At 41.1% G+C, this 16,984-nt stretch overlaps 1 protein-coding gene across 3 annotated transcripts in view; it reads right to left on the reverse strand.

Annotated features, from left to right (window-relative positions):
- Positions 1-16,984, reverse strand: part of LOC148031775 (NADH dehydrogenase ubiquinone complex I, assembly factor-like protein (DUF185)) — a 49,488-nt gene that overhangs the window by 11,078 nt on the left and 21,426 nt on the right. For all 3 annotated transcript variants that reach the window (XM_087685436.1, XM_087685437.1, XM_087685435.1), the window contains one exon: positions 1,647-1,687. In XM_087685436.1, coding sequence (XP_087541562.1) covers positions 1,647-1,687 — 41 coding nt within the window. The remainder of the gene's footprint in view (positions 1-1,646; positions 1,688-16,984) is intronic.

Below are 16,984 nucleotides of genomic sequence, written 5' to 3' on the forward strand. Positions count from 1 at the left end.
CTTCCTATAGCTCTTCTCAAAATAGAACTTCTGGAAATTGCAGAGATGGAGCAAAAAGAGAATTGCTAAAGAGAGCTTGAGAAGTGCAAAGAAATTAAACCATGAGACACCCAGGCAAGATCTCCTGCTCTAATTCCGATTTCCACTCAGGACACAATTGAAAAGCACATGCGCACACACTTTCATAGAGAGAGTGTGTATGAGGTGTTTACCAGTGAAGTCCTCTGCCAGGTGGTGAAGCTCCATTGTCGGTCCAAGAAAAAAGAGGGTCAATGAGTACTGTGGAAAGGCATAGCTACAAAGAAATCCCATTGCAGTGAAGCCACTGTATCAAGGGAGCATGTAGATAACCCCCGTCCCCAAAGACTACTGTGGAGTTACCCCACAACTCCCAAGCAGTTTCTGGTGTTCAAAGCCCAACCATCAGGTTGCCCTATCTCATAAGAATAGGCTCAACTATTTGCATGGTGCCAATGGGGAGGGCTGGAGTGAAGCTAGTCAAGAACCTGTCCACATGAGGGGCAATGGCCCCACCACCTGTCCAAAGGAAACTTATTTGGAGTATTCTGATCTTTGTGCGAATTGTAGCTGCTCAATATAGAGGTTAACTGAAGGCCACAGTTTTGGAGTACTACTCCAATGCTCATACAGATTGGAGCTGTTCATTTGAGAGACTGATACACAAGATAGAAGGTTGGGGGCCAACAGTAGGCTAATCCAATGCTGGACTGATGGTTTCCATTGCATGAATGAGAAGCCTGTTCACAATCTACGTTTCAAAGACAGAAGGCTGTTGCAAACACAGGGAGCAACACAAAAAAACGGCCACAGAGGGAGGGCAAACATTGCGCTAAACATGGTCAGATGGAGAGGAAACACATAGATGGAACAAAATTCCTTTTCAGAACAGGAACAAGGGCACTATATATTTGGGAGCACCATGTCACTGTGACATATTGACAAACTTTGCAGCATAAGATTAGACGATGGCCCAAACATAACAACATTTAAATGTATCATTGCACAACATGCTCATATGACTAAGAAGTGATTTAAGTTTAGGATTTTACTGATATACACCCTAAGAGATCTTCATCACACTCGCATGTTTGTCGAAGGGGAATGGGAACAGTGATGCTTGTAGAACATGTTCCCAAGTTCCTTAAGCCATGGAATGGAATCCCACGTCACTATGATGTGAAGGGAGAAGACATGAGATGGACAACACAGCAGCAAGGAGTGAGATGCAAGCTGGCAACAGTTGAGACATGGGTGATGGCAGTGATGTGAGCAAAGCAGCAGCAAGAACTGCATGGACATGGAACAGGCAGAGGCAGCAGCTAGCAGAGGGGATGCCACATGCAAGGAAGAGGCGTTGGTGAACAGCAAGCAGCCATGAGGAGGGGGAGGGTTGGCAATGCACAGGCAGCAAATTGGGGGGAGCAGTTCAATCCAAACTACTTCGTCGCAAGGTAACAGAACTAACATTGCATGATTGGTTTTACATTTGAGGGTAGTTGGTCAGTGAAACGGGAATAATGTTCTAGCTATCGAGACAATACCAGTTATTAAAGCACCTGCTGGGTGAACATTAGTTTGTTAAGAGACTGCATTAAATAAAAGCTCACTCCAGTGAATTAACTTACCTCAAGCATGATAACAAAACATGGACACTTGTCGACTTTTCCTGCAACCACCAAACTGAATGCATCATTTCTCACAACATTAGGAAAATATTGCAATAAATTACTTTTTGAGACTGGGAAAAACCAAGTCACACTCTTACCACAAATTTCAATTCACCTTTATGTTTCACCTTAGAACTACTGGGCCCCCTAACACTTTGGCCAAAAGATATCATAATCTGACACATGAGGCTGAATTCTTACAGAAAAGCCAATGGTGGTATAATAGAGCCAATCCCTTGCTAAAAAGGACAGCCTCCTCACCATTAATCTCATAGCAAGCAAATCATTCAAATGGGTATGCTCCTGTATCACCACCTTCCTCTAGCATGCCAAACATATCCTATCCTCTCATGCTTCTCGAAGTTTGGGCTAATGGCAATCAGAGCTTCTAAAGCCATCCAAAATCTCATCAGTGGACATGTTCATGGTTGTGGAGAGGTTGATCAAAAGATGAACAAGGAGTTCTGCACACACTTCCCAAGAGTGAAGGGTTGATTGGGAAGGTAAAGAAGGGAAAAAGTCACTCTCCTTACACACATGGTTTTAGGGAATAGTTTATGGACTAACATGATTGTGCTAGTGAAGGGACTGAAACCATGTACAGTTCTGTGTAGAGGTGAATACATGTTGAGAAAATCATTGATTGTTGGGATTTTTCCGTACACCCAATTATGCAATTACAGTGATATTGCATCCACCATAATCAAGAGAAGAACAGCACCTTAACCAAGAGCTGGAGGCTGAATGGATAGAATACATAAAGGGCTTCATAGATGGAGTACAAGGCATTTTGATGGTCAACCACATCACTTAGGAAGAGGTAATTACAATCTTTCCCTTAGTGCAATTCAGCTCCCAACTTGATAATTCCTATTGCATGAACATCATGGTCCATAAGTTCAAAGCGAAGGCTTCAATTACTTTTTTGGGACACCAAAGATGCATTGCAAGGTCTGAGAGGTACTCAAATATGTGGGCATTGTTCCATAGAAAGAAGAGCAACAACCTGTCCACTACACAATTTGAGAGGCTTGTTTCTGTCCTTGCAACTTGAAATTAATGGAGCAAAAGGAAACTTAATAGAGTTGGGGCAAGTGCAAATCAATAAGGCTGACATCACAAATAGCAAATATCTCTTCAAGGATCATAGGAGAGCAGAGACACATTTGTGAATCTACTTCTTGCTGTTTATTTGTTTATCCATACTAGAAATACCATGGATTAGTTATAACCACCATTTTGGTCTCAGCTTATAGGTCACTTTAGCCTTGCATTGGGTGAGAGTGCAACTACAGATGAATGAATAAAAGTACAACCTTGAGGTACAATAGTATCAAACCCTAAGGAGTTTTCACACGGGAAAAAAGCCCTTCTTCAGCAAGAGGTAAAAAGCGCCCATGTGCATGGGTAGCATTCACACCATAATGACTCTGGAACATGATAAGTGTAACAAACCCTCTTATAGTAAATGATGTGAACACATACTGACTATGACCGATCAATCCTCCAAAATGGTAGTAAGCCTAGCACCTTGCCGATGGCATCAAACTTTTCTCTCAAAAGATCCTTTGTAATTACATTTGCCAAATTGTCTCGTGTAAGGATATATACCAACTCGATCTCTCCTACATGGAGCCTTTCTCTAGCGTATGATAATTTTTCTCAATGTACTTAGTGTGAGCATGAAACACAAGGTTCCTCGCAACTACCATAGCACTCTGACTATGTGTGTAGATAGGAGTGGGTGACTATTATCCCCCACTGAGATCAGCCAAAAGGCCTAAGCCGTATGTATTCTAATGTATTTGTAGATGTTGACCGCTACAAGAGTAATCAAATGAGCATGTATCATCTCATACCATGCCTGAGGTGCCTACTTCAAGCCATACATTGCCTTATGCAAATGCCATATCTTGCCCTCTACAAGAGTAATGAAATGAGCATGTATTGTCTCATACCATGCCTGAGGTGCCTACTTCAAGCCATGCAATGCCTTATGCAAATGCCATACCTTGCTCTTTGATCCTTTTTGAACAAAACCTAGAGGTTGTATGGCAACTACTCTTCATGTAGATCACCACTCAAAAAGGCAATTGAAACAAGACTTCCTCCTCGGATAGGGTGATAAATAACCTAATTAAGCACTAATTACAGCAAGCATAAAATTCACTTAAACTAAAAATGCACACTTTACCACTTTAATCTTGGACATTAAACATCTTGTTGGCCCCAAAACTAGCACCCCTTGCCGTATTTCTTTATCTTATATTACAAATGGAAGGAGTACAACTAAGATTCCCTGGCCTCCTCCACTAATCCAATTGCGTGTTGCTGTCAAAACTGACCAGCAAGCCTCCAAACCAATTTGCCCCTTGGTTTGCGTGGGGATTGGCCTTCCCTCTACTCCTTGAAAAACAAATTCACCCCCAAATCTGATATTGGCTAGCTAGCCTCTTGAATCTTTTTGAAATTCCTCAATTTTAGCTGCTGAAATTCAAGTCTTAGGCTCTCAATTCTAAGCATGCATTCTGAGATGGCTGTCAAACCCTAATGTCTACTGTAAATTAGGATTTACAGCAGAGATTAACTGATATCTCTTCCTTTGATAGCTCAAACTCTTGAAAAATGTTGAGATAACCTAAGAGATGGCTAGGGGACGAGAGGAAATGCTGAAGAGAGAGAAATTTCAGAGTTTCATCATGAGAAACATTGAAAAGCTACTACTGGCCTGCTCAAATAGCCATGAAAGTTGTCACCTATAGCTTAGGACCACCAAAGAGACTGCTGCCCCCTCCTATATGCTCTCATCTGCACCAAAGGGACCTTGGGCTAATGCCACCTGCTCCTGGAGGGCTCCAAACTATTGCCACATGCTGTAGAACTGATCCCTAGTGGCTACAAATCACATCAACAGCCTCTTCTTGCACTCTATTAATCTCCTTCTCTCTCATAATGGTGGAAATAGACTTCCACTAGCCCCTAAAAACAGTATTTTCCACTTGCATGGGCAAGTTTGCCAAGTGGCAACCTTCTAATCTCATTTTTCAGCATTATCTAGCTTATTAAATTAATTTTTTGAATATTAATTTTAAGATTTAATTTAATAATTATTCTAGTGCTCAAAAAATTAATTCCACCAACCAATAATTAAATTAGCTAGATCAATTTGTCTTCCAAGTATCCCTGAGGAGTTATTGATCTATAGACTAGCATTAATTAATTAATTAATGCCTAGTCTCTAATGTCACTACTAACATTAGTGGCCAGTAAATTAGTCTAGGTCCAAATCTGACATTGGGTATTACCTAGTACCTGTCATGCATAACTTATTACAACTTTCACCTTTAGTACCAACTAATATCTCGAGGTCTTGGATCCCACACTATGAAATAATTAACTTGCACCTCACATGTGCAAGTCACATTAGCACATTTGATTAACTTTTAATCAAATGCTAAGCAAAGCAATAAAATTTCACATCCTTGTGACAACAATTTTCAAATTCACTTAATGCGCATGCCAATCAAAATGAGACGCCAAAGCAATATACTATGAATAATAGTCATACGTAAAGTGGAGGCAAATATCTCATCATTGTTAAGTATACCCTTTGGCAACAAGTCTTTCCTTGTAGCAATCAATGCTACCATCAAATCTACACTTGATCTTGTAAACCCACTTTGTGCCTACATTACACTTGCCAAACCTACTTGTAACAATTTAACAACCTATATCACATTTCTCCAAATTTGACTCTTAGCCAACAGTCCCAACATTAAACAATTATTATTCTCCAATCTTAATTTGCATTAATTCCACAAAACATAGCAAAGGGCGATTCAATGGATACCTACATTACACATGTAAACGATCTAAGGAACCAACTTCCAAACATCAATGAGATTAGTTTTTATGCTTTTCTTATTTCTACTGTCTTGGTACCTAGGTCACATTAGAGTTTTGCCACTACACTCCACTTGCTTGCAAAAGGAAACGCCGTTGCATACACATTTGATGAGTTGGTTTCATTGCTATTACAAGAGAAGCAATAATGGGTGAATTGCTCCAATATGAATATGGAAAATCAAGCAACCATCAAATTCCAAGGATAAAGGCAAATCAGCCTCTACTATGGACTCTTCAAGCACCAAAGATGAAGGTACCAAAAAGAAGAGATGCAGTTATTGCACTTGAAAGGGACATGTCATTAAGGGATGTAGATGCTAGTGAAAAGAAGAAGCAATCATGCATGGTTGTTGCTGAAAATTCACAAGTGTAAAGGATGTTGAAGCAAATTTAGCAAGTTTAAACACTGGCTAATCTTATGCTTTTGTTGTGTGTTGTTCCTATGATCCTACTCCAATGCACATGGTTTATCAATGGCTTAAAACAGCCATACATGGTGTTTTCGTTAGCAATCATGTTTGTCATATCATCTCTAGCCTGTGAGCCTCGACAAGGACTTTTGGAGCTCTAAAAGGTCTATCATGTGTTTTCATGGGGGAGGCTACACATTCTAGAGTGGCTATCTAGGTGCATTTCTTTCGTTTGTCGGGTTCTAGTGTATCTTCCGTGGACAATTTCTACATTTCCCAGGCTGTCCAAACCTGTTGGACATCGTCCTTGCCACTCAGATTTTTTGGTGGCCATCTAGCATTTTTTAAGCCATTTATTGTGCTATGACCAGCATTAAATGCGGTCGGCCAACATTTATGGCATTTCCAAATTTCAATCGGCCAGTTTAGGGGTTTTGTGGCTATCTATAGTCATTCCCCACTTGGCAGTCATTCATACCATTCATCTTCCTTCTTCCCTAGCAAGTGCACACTCTTAACTCCGTGATCTTCCTCCATCTCCGACGCTGCCATCATCATCAACCTGATCTAGTGCCCTCCCTGACACTATGGGCTGCATGCAAGGACTGATCAGTCCATCATTGTATCAACATTCTTCTTCGGTCAATGCAGTATTCTTCCCTCATCTTCTGATTCCTCTCTCTCTCTCTCTTTCTGCTTCTCTCTGTGTTCGTGTTTCTCTTCCGTTGAGCACTCTCACATGGTATCATCACCTAAGTGAGGACACAGTCTGGAGATTTCTTTGGGAAATGCAGAAATTGTCCATGGAAGCACACTAGACCCCAACAAACAAAAGAAATGCACCTAGATAGCACTCTAGAATGAGTAGCCTCCCCCATCAAAACACATGACAGACCTGTCGGACATTGTCCTTGCCACTTGGATTTTTTTGTGGCCATCTGGCATTTTTTAAGCCATTTATTGTGCCATGACCAATATTAAATGTGGTCGGCCAACATTTATGGCATTTCCAAATTTCAATCGGCCAGTTTAGGGGTTTTGTGGCTATTTATAGCCATTCCCCACTTCGCAGTCATTCATATCATTCAACTTCCTTCTTCCCTAGCAGGTGCACACTCTAACTCCGTCATCTTCCTCTGGGTCCAATGCTGCCATCATCATCAGCCTGGTCTAGTGTCCTCCCTCACACTGTGGGCTGCATGCAGGGACTGATCAGTCCATCATCATTGTATCAACATTCTTCTTCAGTCAATGTATTATTCTTCCCTCATCTTCTGCTTCCTCTCTCTCTCTCTCTCTCTCTCTCTCTCTCTCTCTCTCTCTCTCTTTGCTTCTCTCTGTGTTCGTGTTTCTCTTCCGTTGAGCACTCTCACATGGTATCATCACCTAGGTGAGGACATAGTCTGGAGATATCTTTGGGAAATGTAGAAATTGTCCATGGAAGACACACTAGAACCCGACAAACAAAAGAAATGCACCTAGATAGCTACTCTAGAATGAGTAGCCTCCCCCATCAAAACACATGACAGACCTGTCAAACATTGTCCTTGCCACTCGAATTTTTTGGTGGCCATCTGGCATTTTTTAATGCCATTTATTATGCCATGACCAGCACTAAATGCAGTCGACCAACATTTATGGCATTTCCAAATTTCAATCGGCCAATTTAGGGGTTTCATGGCTATTTATAGCCATTCCCCACTTGGCAGTCATTCATATCATCCATCTTCCTTTTTCCCTAGCAAGTGTGCACACTCTAACTCTGTCATCTTCCTTTGTCTCCGATGCCGCCATCAACATCATCAGCTTGATCTGGTGCCCTCCCTAACACTCTAGGCTGCATGCAGGGACTAATCAATCCATCATCATTGTATCAATATTCTTCTTCAGTCAATGCAGTATTCTTCCCTCATCTTCTGCTTCCTCTCTCTCTCTCTTTCTGCTTCTCTCTATGTTCCTATTTCTCTTCTGTTGAGCAATCTCACATGGTATCATCACCTAAGTGAGGACACAGTCTGGAGATTTCTTGCAAAAGAGTAGATTTTCATCGCAGAGGAGCAACCCAAATTTCCAAAACTCAGATTTTCAGCCTGCATTTACCGCATTTAAAGCTTGAATAGGTGGTCCACTACCCATTTTTCACCCCAAGCAGTCATGCAACAATCTCCAAGGACCAAGCAACAACTATTTTGCATTAGGTGGCATCAACTTTTGTGTTTTGCCAAAAACGCAAATTTATATTTTTTGCAGTTGTCCATCTCCTGGTGCCGACATCAACATATTTCTGCAAGCAACAACTTCCTCGGCCTTAGCAACTGCTTTCTGCTATGGGTGACAGTTTTTGGTGCAGGTGACAACCTTGCGGTGGCGAGCGACAATTGTTTCTCTATCCAACAAAGCTTTCTCGAAGATTGCAGGTTCGAAGATGTCTTATCATCAGTTCTTTGCTGACTCAGAGGATGAAGTCTCTATTTCTTCCTTTGAGAGATGGAGAGATTTTCGTGCTAGTTCACACAACGAACGGAGGTCTCCTAGCCCATTTGTACAAGGTCCCTCTCCTCCCTGTTCTCTACATGTTTCACAAAAGGCTCATTCTACTAGCCTTCATATGCCTTCCATGGTACCCTCTATCCAAGTGCCCGTATTCCCTTCTTTACCCAAAGAGGACCGGCTTGATGGTTCAACCTACTCAATTTGGTCATGTAAGGTGAAGTGTATCCGTGATACCTTTGATCTTTGAGAGTTTGTTACCCACCCTATTTCCCGTCCGGAGGAGGATCCCACAATTGGATCATCGATGGATTGTACAACCTTATGGCATCACCTCAACTCTAGAGACCAATCCTTCCTCTTTATGAGCTTACAGGTTTCTGTTCTAGTGCATGTACGCAAGTTGCAAAAAGCAACGGATATGCCATTAGAAGGCATTTACCCACCAGATTACTCTCGAGAAGAAATAACGGATGCTTGCATTGATGATTCTCCTTCCATGAAGGATCATATCAACAAATTGGAGAACTTGAAGGATGAGCTTGCATTCCTTGGCAAGATGATCTCTTCAGAGGATATGGCTATGATTCTTCTAATTTAGCTTCCATCTCCCCGATTTGATGCTTTCTACACCAGCCTTCTTACATCGAGGACCAATTAAAAGCTTCTATTGGAGGAGCTTGCCCCGCTTGTTTTGGAGCATGACGAGCATACCACAGAGGTTGCCAGTGGATCCATCTCCACTAAAGCTTTTGTTGCAGATTCGAAAGGGCAAAAGAAGAAGAAAGGAAAGTCAAAGACTAAACAACATGAGAGTTCTTTAAGCTCTACTCAAAGAAGCCTAAATGCCCATATTGTGGAAAGGGGACACATCCAAAGAAGCAATGTTGGAAGAAGTATCCTCACCTTCGTCTGGGAGCGAATGATGAAGCTAAAACATTCGAGCCTTCTACCTCTACTCTAGCAATTACCCATGAGTCAATGTTCGAGCCTTCTACCTCTACTCTAGCAATTACCCATGAGTCAGTGTTCCTTCATATTGTTGACTTGGAGGAGCCTTCTTCAATGGTTGCCTCATCCTCTAAGAGGCCTTGGCTGGTTGATAGTGGAGTTTCTAGTCATATGACTGCATGAGATGATTTGTTGTAAGATCTGTGCCCTTCTTAGGGTTTTGTCACTGTTGGTGACATTGTTTTGGTGCCTATTAGTAGTGTTGACACTTTGCCTTTATTTCCCAACTATGCGTCGAGCTCCCTTTCACAAGCCCTTTATGTTCCAAACTTAGGCTTTCCATTCCTCTCCGTGTATGGCCTTACTAGGCTTGGTACCTGAGTTGTCTTCACCGAGTAAGCCGTTTATATTGAGGGTACTTCTACAGGGGCTGTTATCGTAACAAGTTGACAAGAGAGTGGGTTTACAAGCTTCATTTCCCTTCTCTTATACAAGGTTCTTTGAGGTAGTTGTCTATTGCTACACCCATTCCCACTTATGCACCATCTTTCCACATGTTCCTTCCCATCCCCCACCCTCTCCTCCGGTGATTCCCTTGTACCTCCCATCCCGTTTAGAGAAGGACGATCATGATGTGTGGTTGTGGATTTTCTAGCCCCTAGTATTTCAAAGGGGGTTTCCCAAGATCAAGAGGAGCTTCTTCATCTAGTAGTCTTCATCAACAGACTTCATTGATATTAGAATTTCTCTTGCCACCCTAGGATTTGTTTCTTCCTTGGCCTTTTGCCACATCTAGGATCTATGAGAGGGGGTGTTAGCAATCATGTTTGTCATTCCTTGTCATCTCTTGCCTATGAGCCTCAGTCTGAGATAGACGAGGACTTTTGGAGCTCTAACAGGTCTATCTTGTGTTTTGATAGCAAAGGCTACTCATTCTAGTGCAAGTGCGGGAAAGAACGTAAGAATAACAATTCTTACGTTCTAATGCAAGTGCGGGAAAGAACATAAGAATGACAATTCTTGAGTTTTTCAAACAATGTGTGTATATATATATATATATATATATATATAGAGAGAGAGAGAGAGAGAGAGAGAAAAGCATCTCAAAATTTCACATCCCTGTGTAACAAACCTCCCCTTTGAAATCCCTACGATCATCCTCAATTACATTGCATTGTGTCAAAGTAAAAGCATACACTGGAATTTCCATAAGGCATCACAATCACAACATTGTGCACTATTGTCCAACCGTGCTACATAACTAGCCTATGCTCACGGAGTTCACTTAACACAATATCCAAGTGTCTTCTATGCTCTACCTCATTCTTTGAATAGACAATCATGTCATCATAGAAAGTGTCCACAAATCCTCTATGTGGGCTAAAGATGCGATCCATCATCCGATCAAAAGTGGGAGGAGTATTCACAAGTCCAAAAGGCATAACAAGAAATTCATACAGCCCAAAAGATGCATTGAAAGCTATCTTAGGCACATCTTCCGGTCTAATGCATATTTGATTATATCCACTTTTCAAATCTATACCGTTGAATATGGTTGTCCCCTACAATCTATCCATAACGTCATCGATCTGAGGAATCAAAAAGTAATTCTTTATCATGATCTTATTTAGAGCACGATAATTGATGCACATATACCATGAACCATCCTTTTTCTGCACCAAAAGCATTGGAGGACAAAAAGAAGAGTTGGGCTAAATCAGTTCTTTTTCTAACAGCTCATTCACCTGACTCATAATCTCCTGTTGTTGGGCTACACGGACTCTGTAGGAGGCTTATTAGGTGGGCTACTTCTAGGGATAAGATCTATGCCATGATCTTCACGTATTTCAAGCGGTAGCTGCCCCAGAAGTGACTAAGAGAAGTAAACAGCATACATTTTCAGACATGACATGCGATCCTTCTCTAACTTAGACATGTTTCCAACATGCTCACTATCATCTTTATCCTTAGTAAAAACCAAGTATACTAAAAGATAATTTTTCACTACTTCAAAAATAGCAACTATACATACAACAGGAACAGATTCACCTTTCAACTTTACATCAAGTGTAAGTGCATTTCCCTTATGCTAAATAGTGATCTTTTTTGCACGAGAATCAATCACTACATGCATACAATACACCATAGCATACTAAGTAATACATCACAACCCTCAAGTGGAGCAATGAAGAACTCTTTGTTGTCCACATATCCCTGTATATACAACCGAAGCTTTCAAATCTATGGTGTGATGAGCTATGCATGGCCTTTACATGCCATTCCAACTTCTCCCATGGGTCGCATCTCATCCTCTTTGATGCCTAGACGAGGTACCATATCTACAGCGATGAAGTTGGCTCGTGTACCATTACTGAAGAAAACCAATGCATGTTGATCCCTAATTTTTCCTCATGCTCTACACAACTCAATAGTATCATCATTGGGCTGATCATTAACATTGGGTACCAATACCACTGATGTTTTGGGCTTCTTTCTTTTAGAATCTCCCTGATTTTCTAATTTTCCAACTTGCTGCCTATTGGGACAGTCTGTTGCAATGTGACCCTTCTATTCCCTATGTTGTGCCAATATTTTCGAGTCCTTTCTTTGTTGTTTTAGCGTCTTTTCAAGCTGATTTTCAGATCTGCCCCTTTTCTCAGCCTTAAACAACTTTTTATTCGGCTTCTCTCCACTCTCTAGGAAGCTTGAATCCTTCCCACGTAGTAAAGCATCGGCTATAGCAGCAGTCTCTATGAGCTGAGACATGCTAGACACTGGATTTAATGCAAATCCCTAATTCCTTTGGGCAACCCACAAACATATTTTTCCACTTGCTCATGAAGGGGTACCGAGAGATAAGAAGTAATAGGCAACAATGCATCCTAAAACTTCTTATTATATTGCTCCAAATTTTTGCATTCCTGAGCATCCAACTTTTTCCAAGCTATTTGCTTGAATTGTGTCCACATTGACAGTGCTCTACTTTGCGTCAAAAGAGTGCACGACCACTACAATGCATTCCCTTTCAAGAAAGTGGCTGTCTTTCAAATCTTCAAGGACTCCGTGAAGTTCCCCCCCTGAATAGGCTGTATCAAACTACTGAATGAAAGTCAAAGCTTTTAACCTATCTTATGCACCGCTGAAGAACTCAAATTTCAATGCTTTTCCACTCTCATCATAGTCTTTTGCTGCCCCTTTGGGTGTCAAGTTGTCATACATTGGCTGCTGCAAAAAGAGTGCATTTACTAAATTTACATCAAAACCAATGCCAAACGGAGCATTTGTCAACATTCATTCCTTAAGCCCCATAAGCATTCAAGGGTGTAGATGCATTACCAAACATGCTACTTTGTGCCCCAAGCATCAAACCAATGCTGCCATACATACAGTTTTGCATATTTCCAACCATACCCGAATACATTGGGCCTTGCATACCATGCACTGGTTGCTGCATACCATAGCATGAAAAATCATGCTTCCACCAAACTATCCTAGGTGCCCTATCATAGCACGCATATTTGGCTGTCCAAAATCCATTGAATTGGCGCTTCCATGATAGCCTTACATTTGCATTCCTTGCCCCTTAGGTACTAATTGTTTTGCTTCATTAGCATCTTTGGGAGCTTCAAATGAAGGTTTTGGCATTTTCTTTGATGCACCTTGCTGTCTTGAAGGTGTAGAAAATGACTTATTCTTCTTGCCCTTGTCGTCCTTCTTTGAAACATTCAAAAATCTGGTAAATTGAGGATCCTTTGCCAATTCAGTAAAAAGCTTTGTTGCTGTCCTCATCTGATTCTTGAACCAATCATCAAATTCCTATTCACTTTGCTGGTCATTAGTCTCATCATGCCTTAAAGGCCCTACATCTTGCCCAGCAGCAGCATTTTCAGCTTGTTATCCATGGTTTGAGCCTTCTCCAAGGTCGGGCATTGCATTTCCTTCATTCCCTTGTGAATGTTCATACTAAGAAGCATCATTACAACTTGATTGCATCTCACCGTATGAAGATATATTGCTGTAATTTTGTCGACTGAGAGGAAAAATCAGCACTAGCACAAAGCTTTGGCTTGCAATCAGGTGTCTCCGGCCCACCAAATCAAGGGATTGAGTGATTTCCTAACAATCGAACCATGAAACTAGCATTCCTTCTTGGAAAGGGTGGTAACTCCCTGATTAAGCACTTAATTACAGCATTCAGCAAATGAACATAACTTAAAATGCACAAATCACCTTAATAATCTTAGACATTGGACATCTTGTTGGCCCCAAAATTGGCGCCCCTTTCGGTATTTCTTTAACTTGATTGCTAATGGAATGAGTACAAGCTGAGATATACAATCTCCTTTGCTATTCCACTAAGCCTCTTTGCTGTAGCAACAATCAGCAATCAATCCGGACCAATTGCTCCTTGATTTTTCACCCAGGACTTGCACGAATGGAACCTCCAACTAGCCAAATGCTGCCCCAAATTACAGTAAATGGGCTGGCATCTGAATTCCCTGACAATTACACAAATTTCAGGTGTTGAATTGAGTATACAATGCCTTTACCAATTGGCATGGGTCCCAAGGTGGCTATCAAACCCGAATTTCTACAAAAAAATTAGGGTTTACAACAAAGATCTCTCTTGTTCACCAAATTTTGCTGAGATCTACTCAAAATGGCTAAGAAATGTTAAGATCTCTTGAGAATGGGTTAGAGAAGGTGAGAGAAAGACAAGATGAGAGAGAGACCTGAATTTCTTTGCGAGAAAACTCTAAATTCTGCTTGCTGCCTGCTCCAGCTTGCAATTAATGCAATCACCTCCTACCAAACACCTCCAAAATAATGTCACCTCATCAGCAATGCTGTTGCCATCCCTTGGGAGGTGACTCCTTGCTGTCCCTTACATGCTGAGGCCCCCAAATGGTTGCCTTCTATAGCAAGTTGTTGTTCTCTAATCAAAAAATGGAGTAGCAGCTCTCTCACTCCCTCTTCCCCAAGCTGTAAACTAATTAAATGGCTAAGACCCAACCCCCAAAAACGTTTTCCCAATTTGCATGGGTATTTTTCTCAAGTGATTGCCTTGTAAACCCATTTTTTAGCATTATCCAGTCATTTAATTCATTTTCAGAATTAAATAATCTTGAAATTTAATTTCAACCCTTCCGACCCTACCCAAAATTTAATGTGCATGTCCATAATTAAATTGGCTAGGCTATTTGCAACCTAGAGTGGTCTCCAATTTTTGTTGATTCTTAGACTAGCATAATTAATTAATTAATGCTAGTCCCTAGTGTTATCACCAACACTTATTGGCCAAATAATTGTCCTAGGGTCAAAACTAACACCAACTAGCCCCCAAAGCCCAGCTAGCATAACTTATCACAACTTTTGCCTTTGACACCCACTACATCCTCGAGATCCTTGGCCTGTTAACATGAAGTAACACCTTTTGGTTGATCTTAATGTGGAACAACAATCACCCACTCCTAACTATACTAACAATCAAAGTGTCATGGCAGTTGCGAGGAATCTAATTTTTCATACTCGCATTAAGCACATTGAGATGCATCATCATTATGTTAGAGAGAGGCTCTATGCAAGGGACATTGACTTGGTTTATGTCTCTACACAGGACAACTTGGCTGATGTGTTTACAAAAGCTCTCTATATATAGAAGTTTAAGGCCTTTCGCAAGGCTTTAGACTTACTACCATTGCCAATTGATCTGCCAATTCTATGTATATTCATATCATTCGCTCGGGGGGTCTGTTACACACATGTTCCTTCATAGCTCCGATGTGAACGCTCCTTTATCCACACACACTTTTTACCTTCTAGTTTGAGAAGGGTTTTTCCCCCATCTGAACACCCATCAATAGGTGTAGTACTTTAGTACCTTAGGGATTGTACTTTCATTATAATTCTCAAATTAGTGGATATGATGTTCCAACAACTCTCTTCTCTCTTATGGTTCACTTGTTCATTGTGAGTGTATACCAATGTGCATGCAATTGAATCCTAACCTAACAAGAAACAGGTTCTTCATTACAAATAGTAGCAAGACATGCCTATGCAACAAAGTGACGTGTGTGACAAGTGTTTGCTTTAGTTCTACCATGAAGTGGAATGGGTTGGTTGAATAGACTCGTCCCTTCGAGACACGTTGGGGTATTGGAGATCTATCTCCAATCCAAATTTGTATGTCCGCACGTCAATTGAAGGGCACACACTGTTTGTGCTATAAATGGAGAAATGGTTGCACAAGATGAAGAATAGAAGCAAGATGAGTAGTAGCTCACATTTTGTACACACATGAATAGCTTGTTTTGTTCACTTTCAAGCCTTATGTACAAGAAAGTTAGGGTTAGGGTTTGGGCCCCCTATGATCTAGGGTTATGGTTAGGTCCCTATGTTTTAGGGTTTTCACTACTTTTTGGGTGCTCTACACACTTTCTTGGCTCATGACAGTTCCTTCTCTTGATGCACGCTTCGTACAAAGTGCAACTGCCTGCTGTCCAAGAATCTGTGTCAATAAAATACACAAGACACAAAAATGCAAAACTCAAAAACTTACAAGACAGAGCTGCCATCAAAGGCAATGGAGCTGAAAGTCACCGGATATCGAGAGAATCACTGCCAATGTCAAAGAAATAACCAAATCCAAGGCCAGATGCAGCAAATTTCTCCAGATCCGTTGAAAGCCCCAATTTTGGATGTGAAATTGGGGGCAAATAGTGAAAAGCACCAATACCAAATTCTTTGCTGATGTGAGCTGAATGTCTACAATCCACCAAGGCACCTGCCTGGGCAGCTGCTGGTGGTGCAGGAGTTGCAGGACAGGTGGCTATGCTGGATAGGCTGTCGGAGCTCTTACTTTATGTACAAAACATGTAGACAAGAAAAACAAACAAAAGCATAAAAACAGGCCAAGATCATGATATATTTTATGCTAATGAGCATCGCACTCTTCTATACCTCCAAGAAGGTACTGATGGACTCCAATACATAAGCACCTGCAAATGCTGTAAACTATCTTCAAGGTACTATGTACCTTTTAAGAATCATTAAGAAGATCAGGCCTGTCCTACCAGTTGGATTCATCTCAAAATATTGCAGTTCACCCTCTGTTTCATAAAGGCCATTTGAAAATCCACTTGGAAGAAGATGAACCAATTGTCTCGATTGAGGATATCTTGCACTTGAAAGAAACAGCCCATGATTACAGGTTAGTCTTCAGAGGCTAAGTATAGAGCCTGCTACAAGAATACCCCTCAGCACTCTAATCCAAGTGGTTGCTTGAAGAGCTTGGTTAACTTTGAGCAGAAAATATGTCGCACATAGCCAAATAGTATATTTAGCTGAAATATCCAGTTTTACTCAAGTTCAAGCACATTGGACAACTGTATTTGTCAGAGTTGGAATTGGAGGAGTAGCAGGTCAGCTTATTCAAGCATTTGAAATAATTTAAACCTCTTTTGTCTCTTTGGAGTTTGCCAAACTATTTCTATGTTGCATTTAAGTTAGAACTTAGACAGGAGACATAGGAAACACAAC

Source organism: Lygodium microphyllum, chromosome 9 (assembly GCF_053477565.2).
Source record: "Lygodium microphyllum isolate KBCC chromosome 9, Lygodium_microphyllum_v1.1.10, whole genome shotgun sequence".
In the NCBI taxonomy this organism is placed as follows: domain Eukaryota; kingdom Viridiplantae; phylum Streptophyta; class Polypodiopsida; order Schizaeales; family Lygodiaceae; genus Lygodium; species Lygodium microphyllum.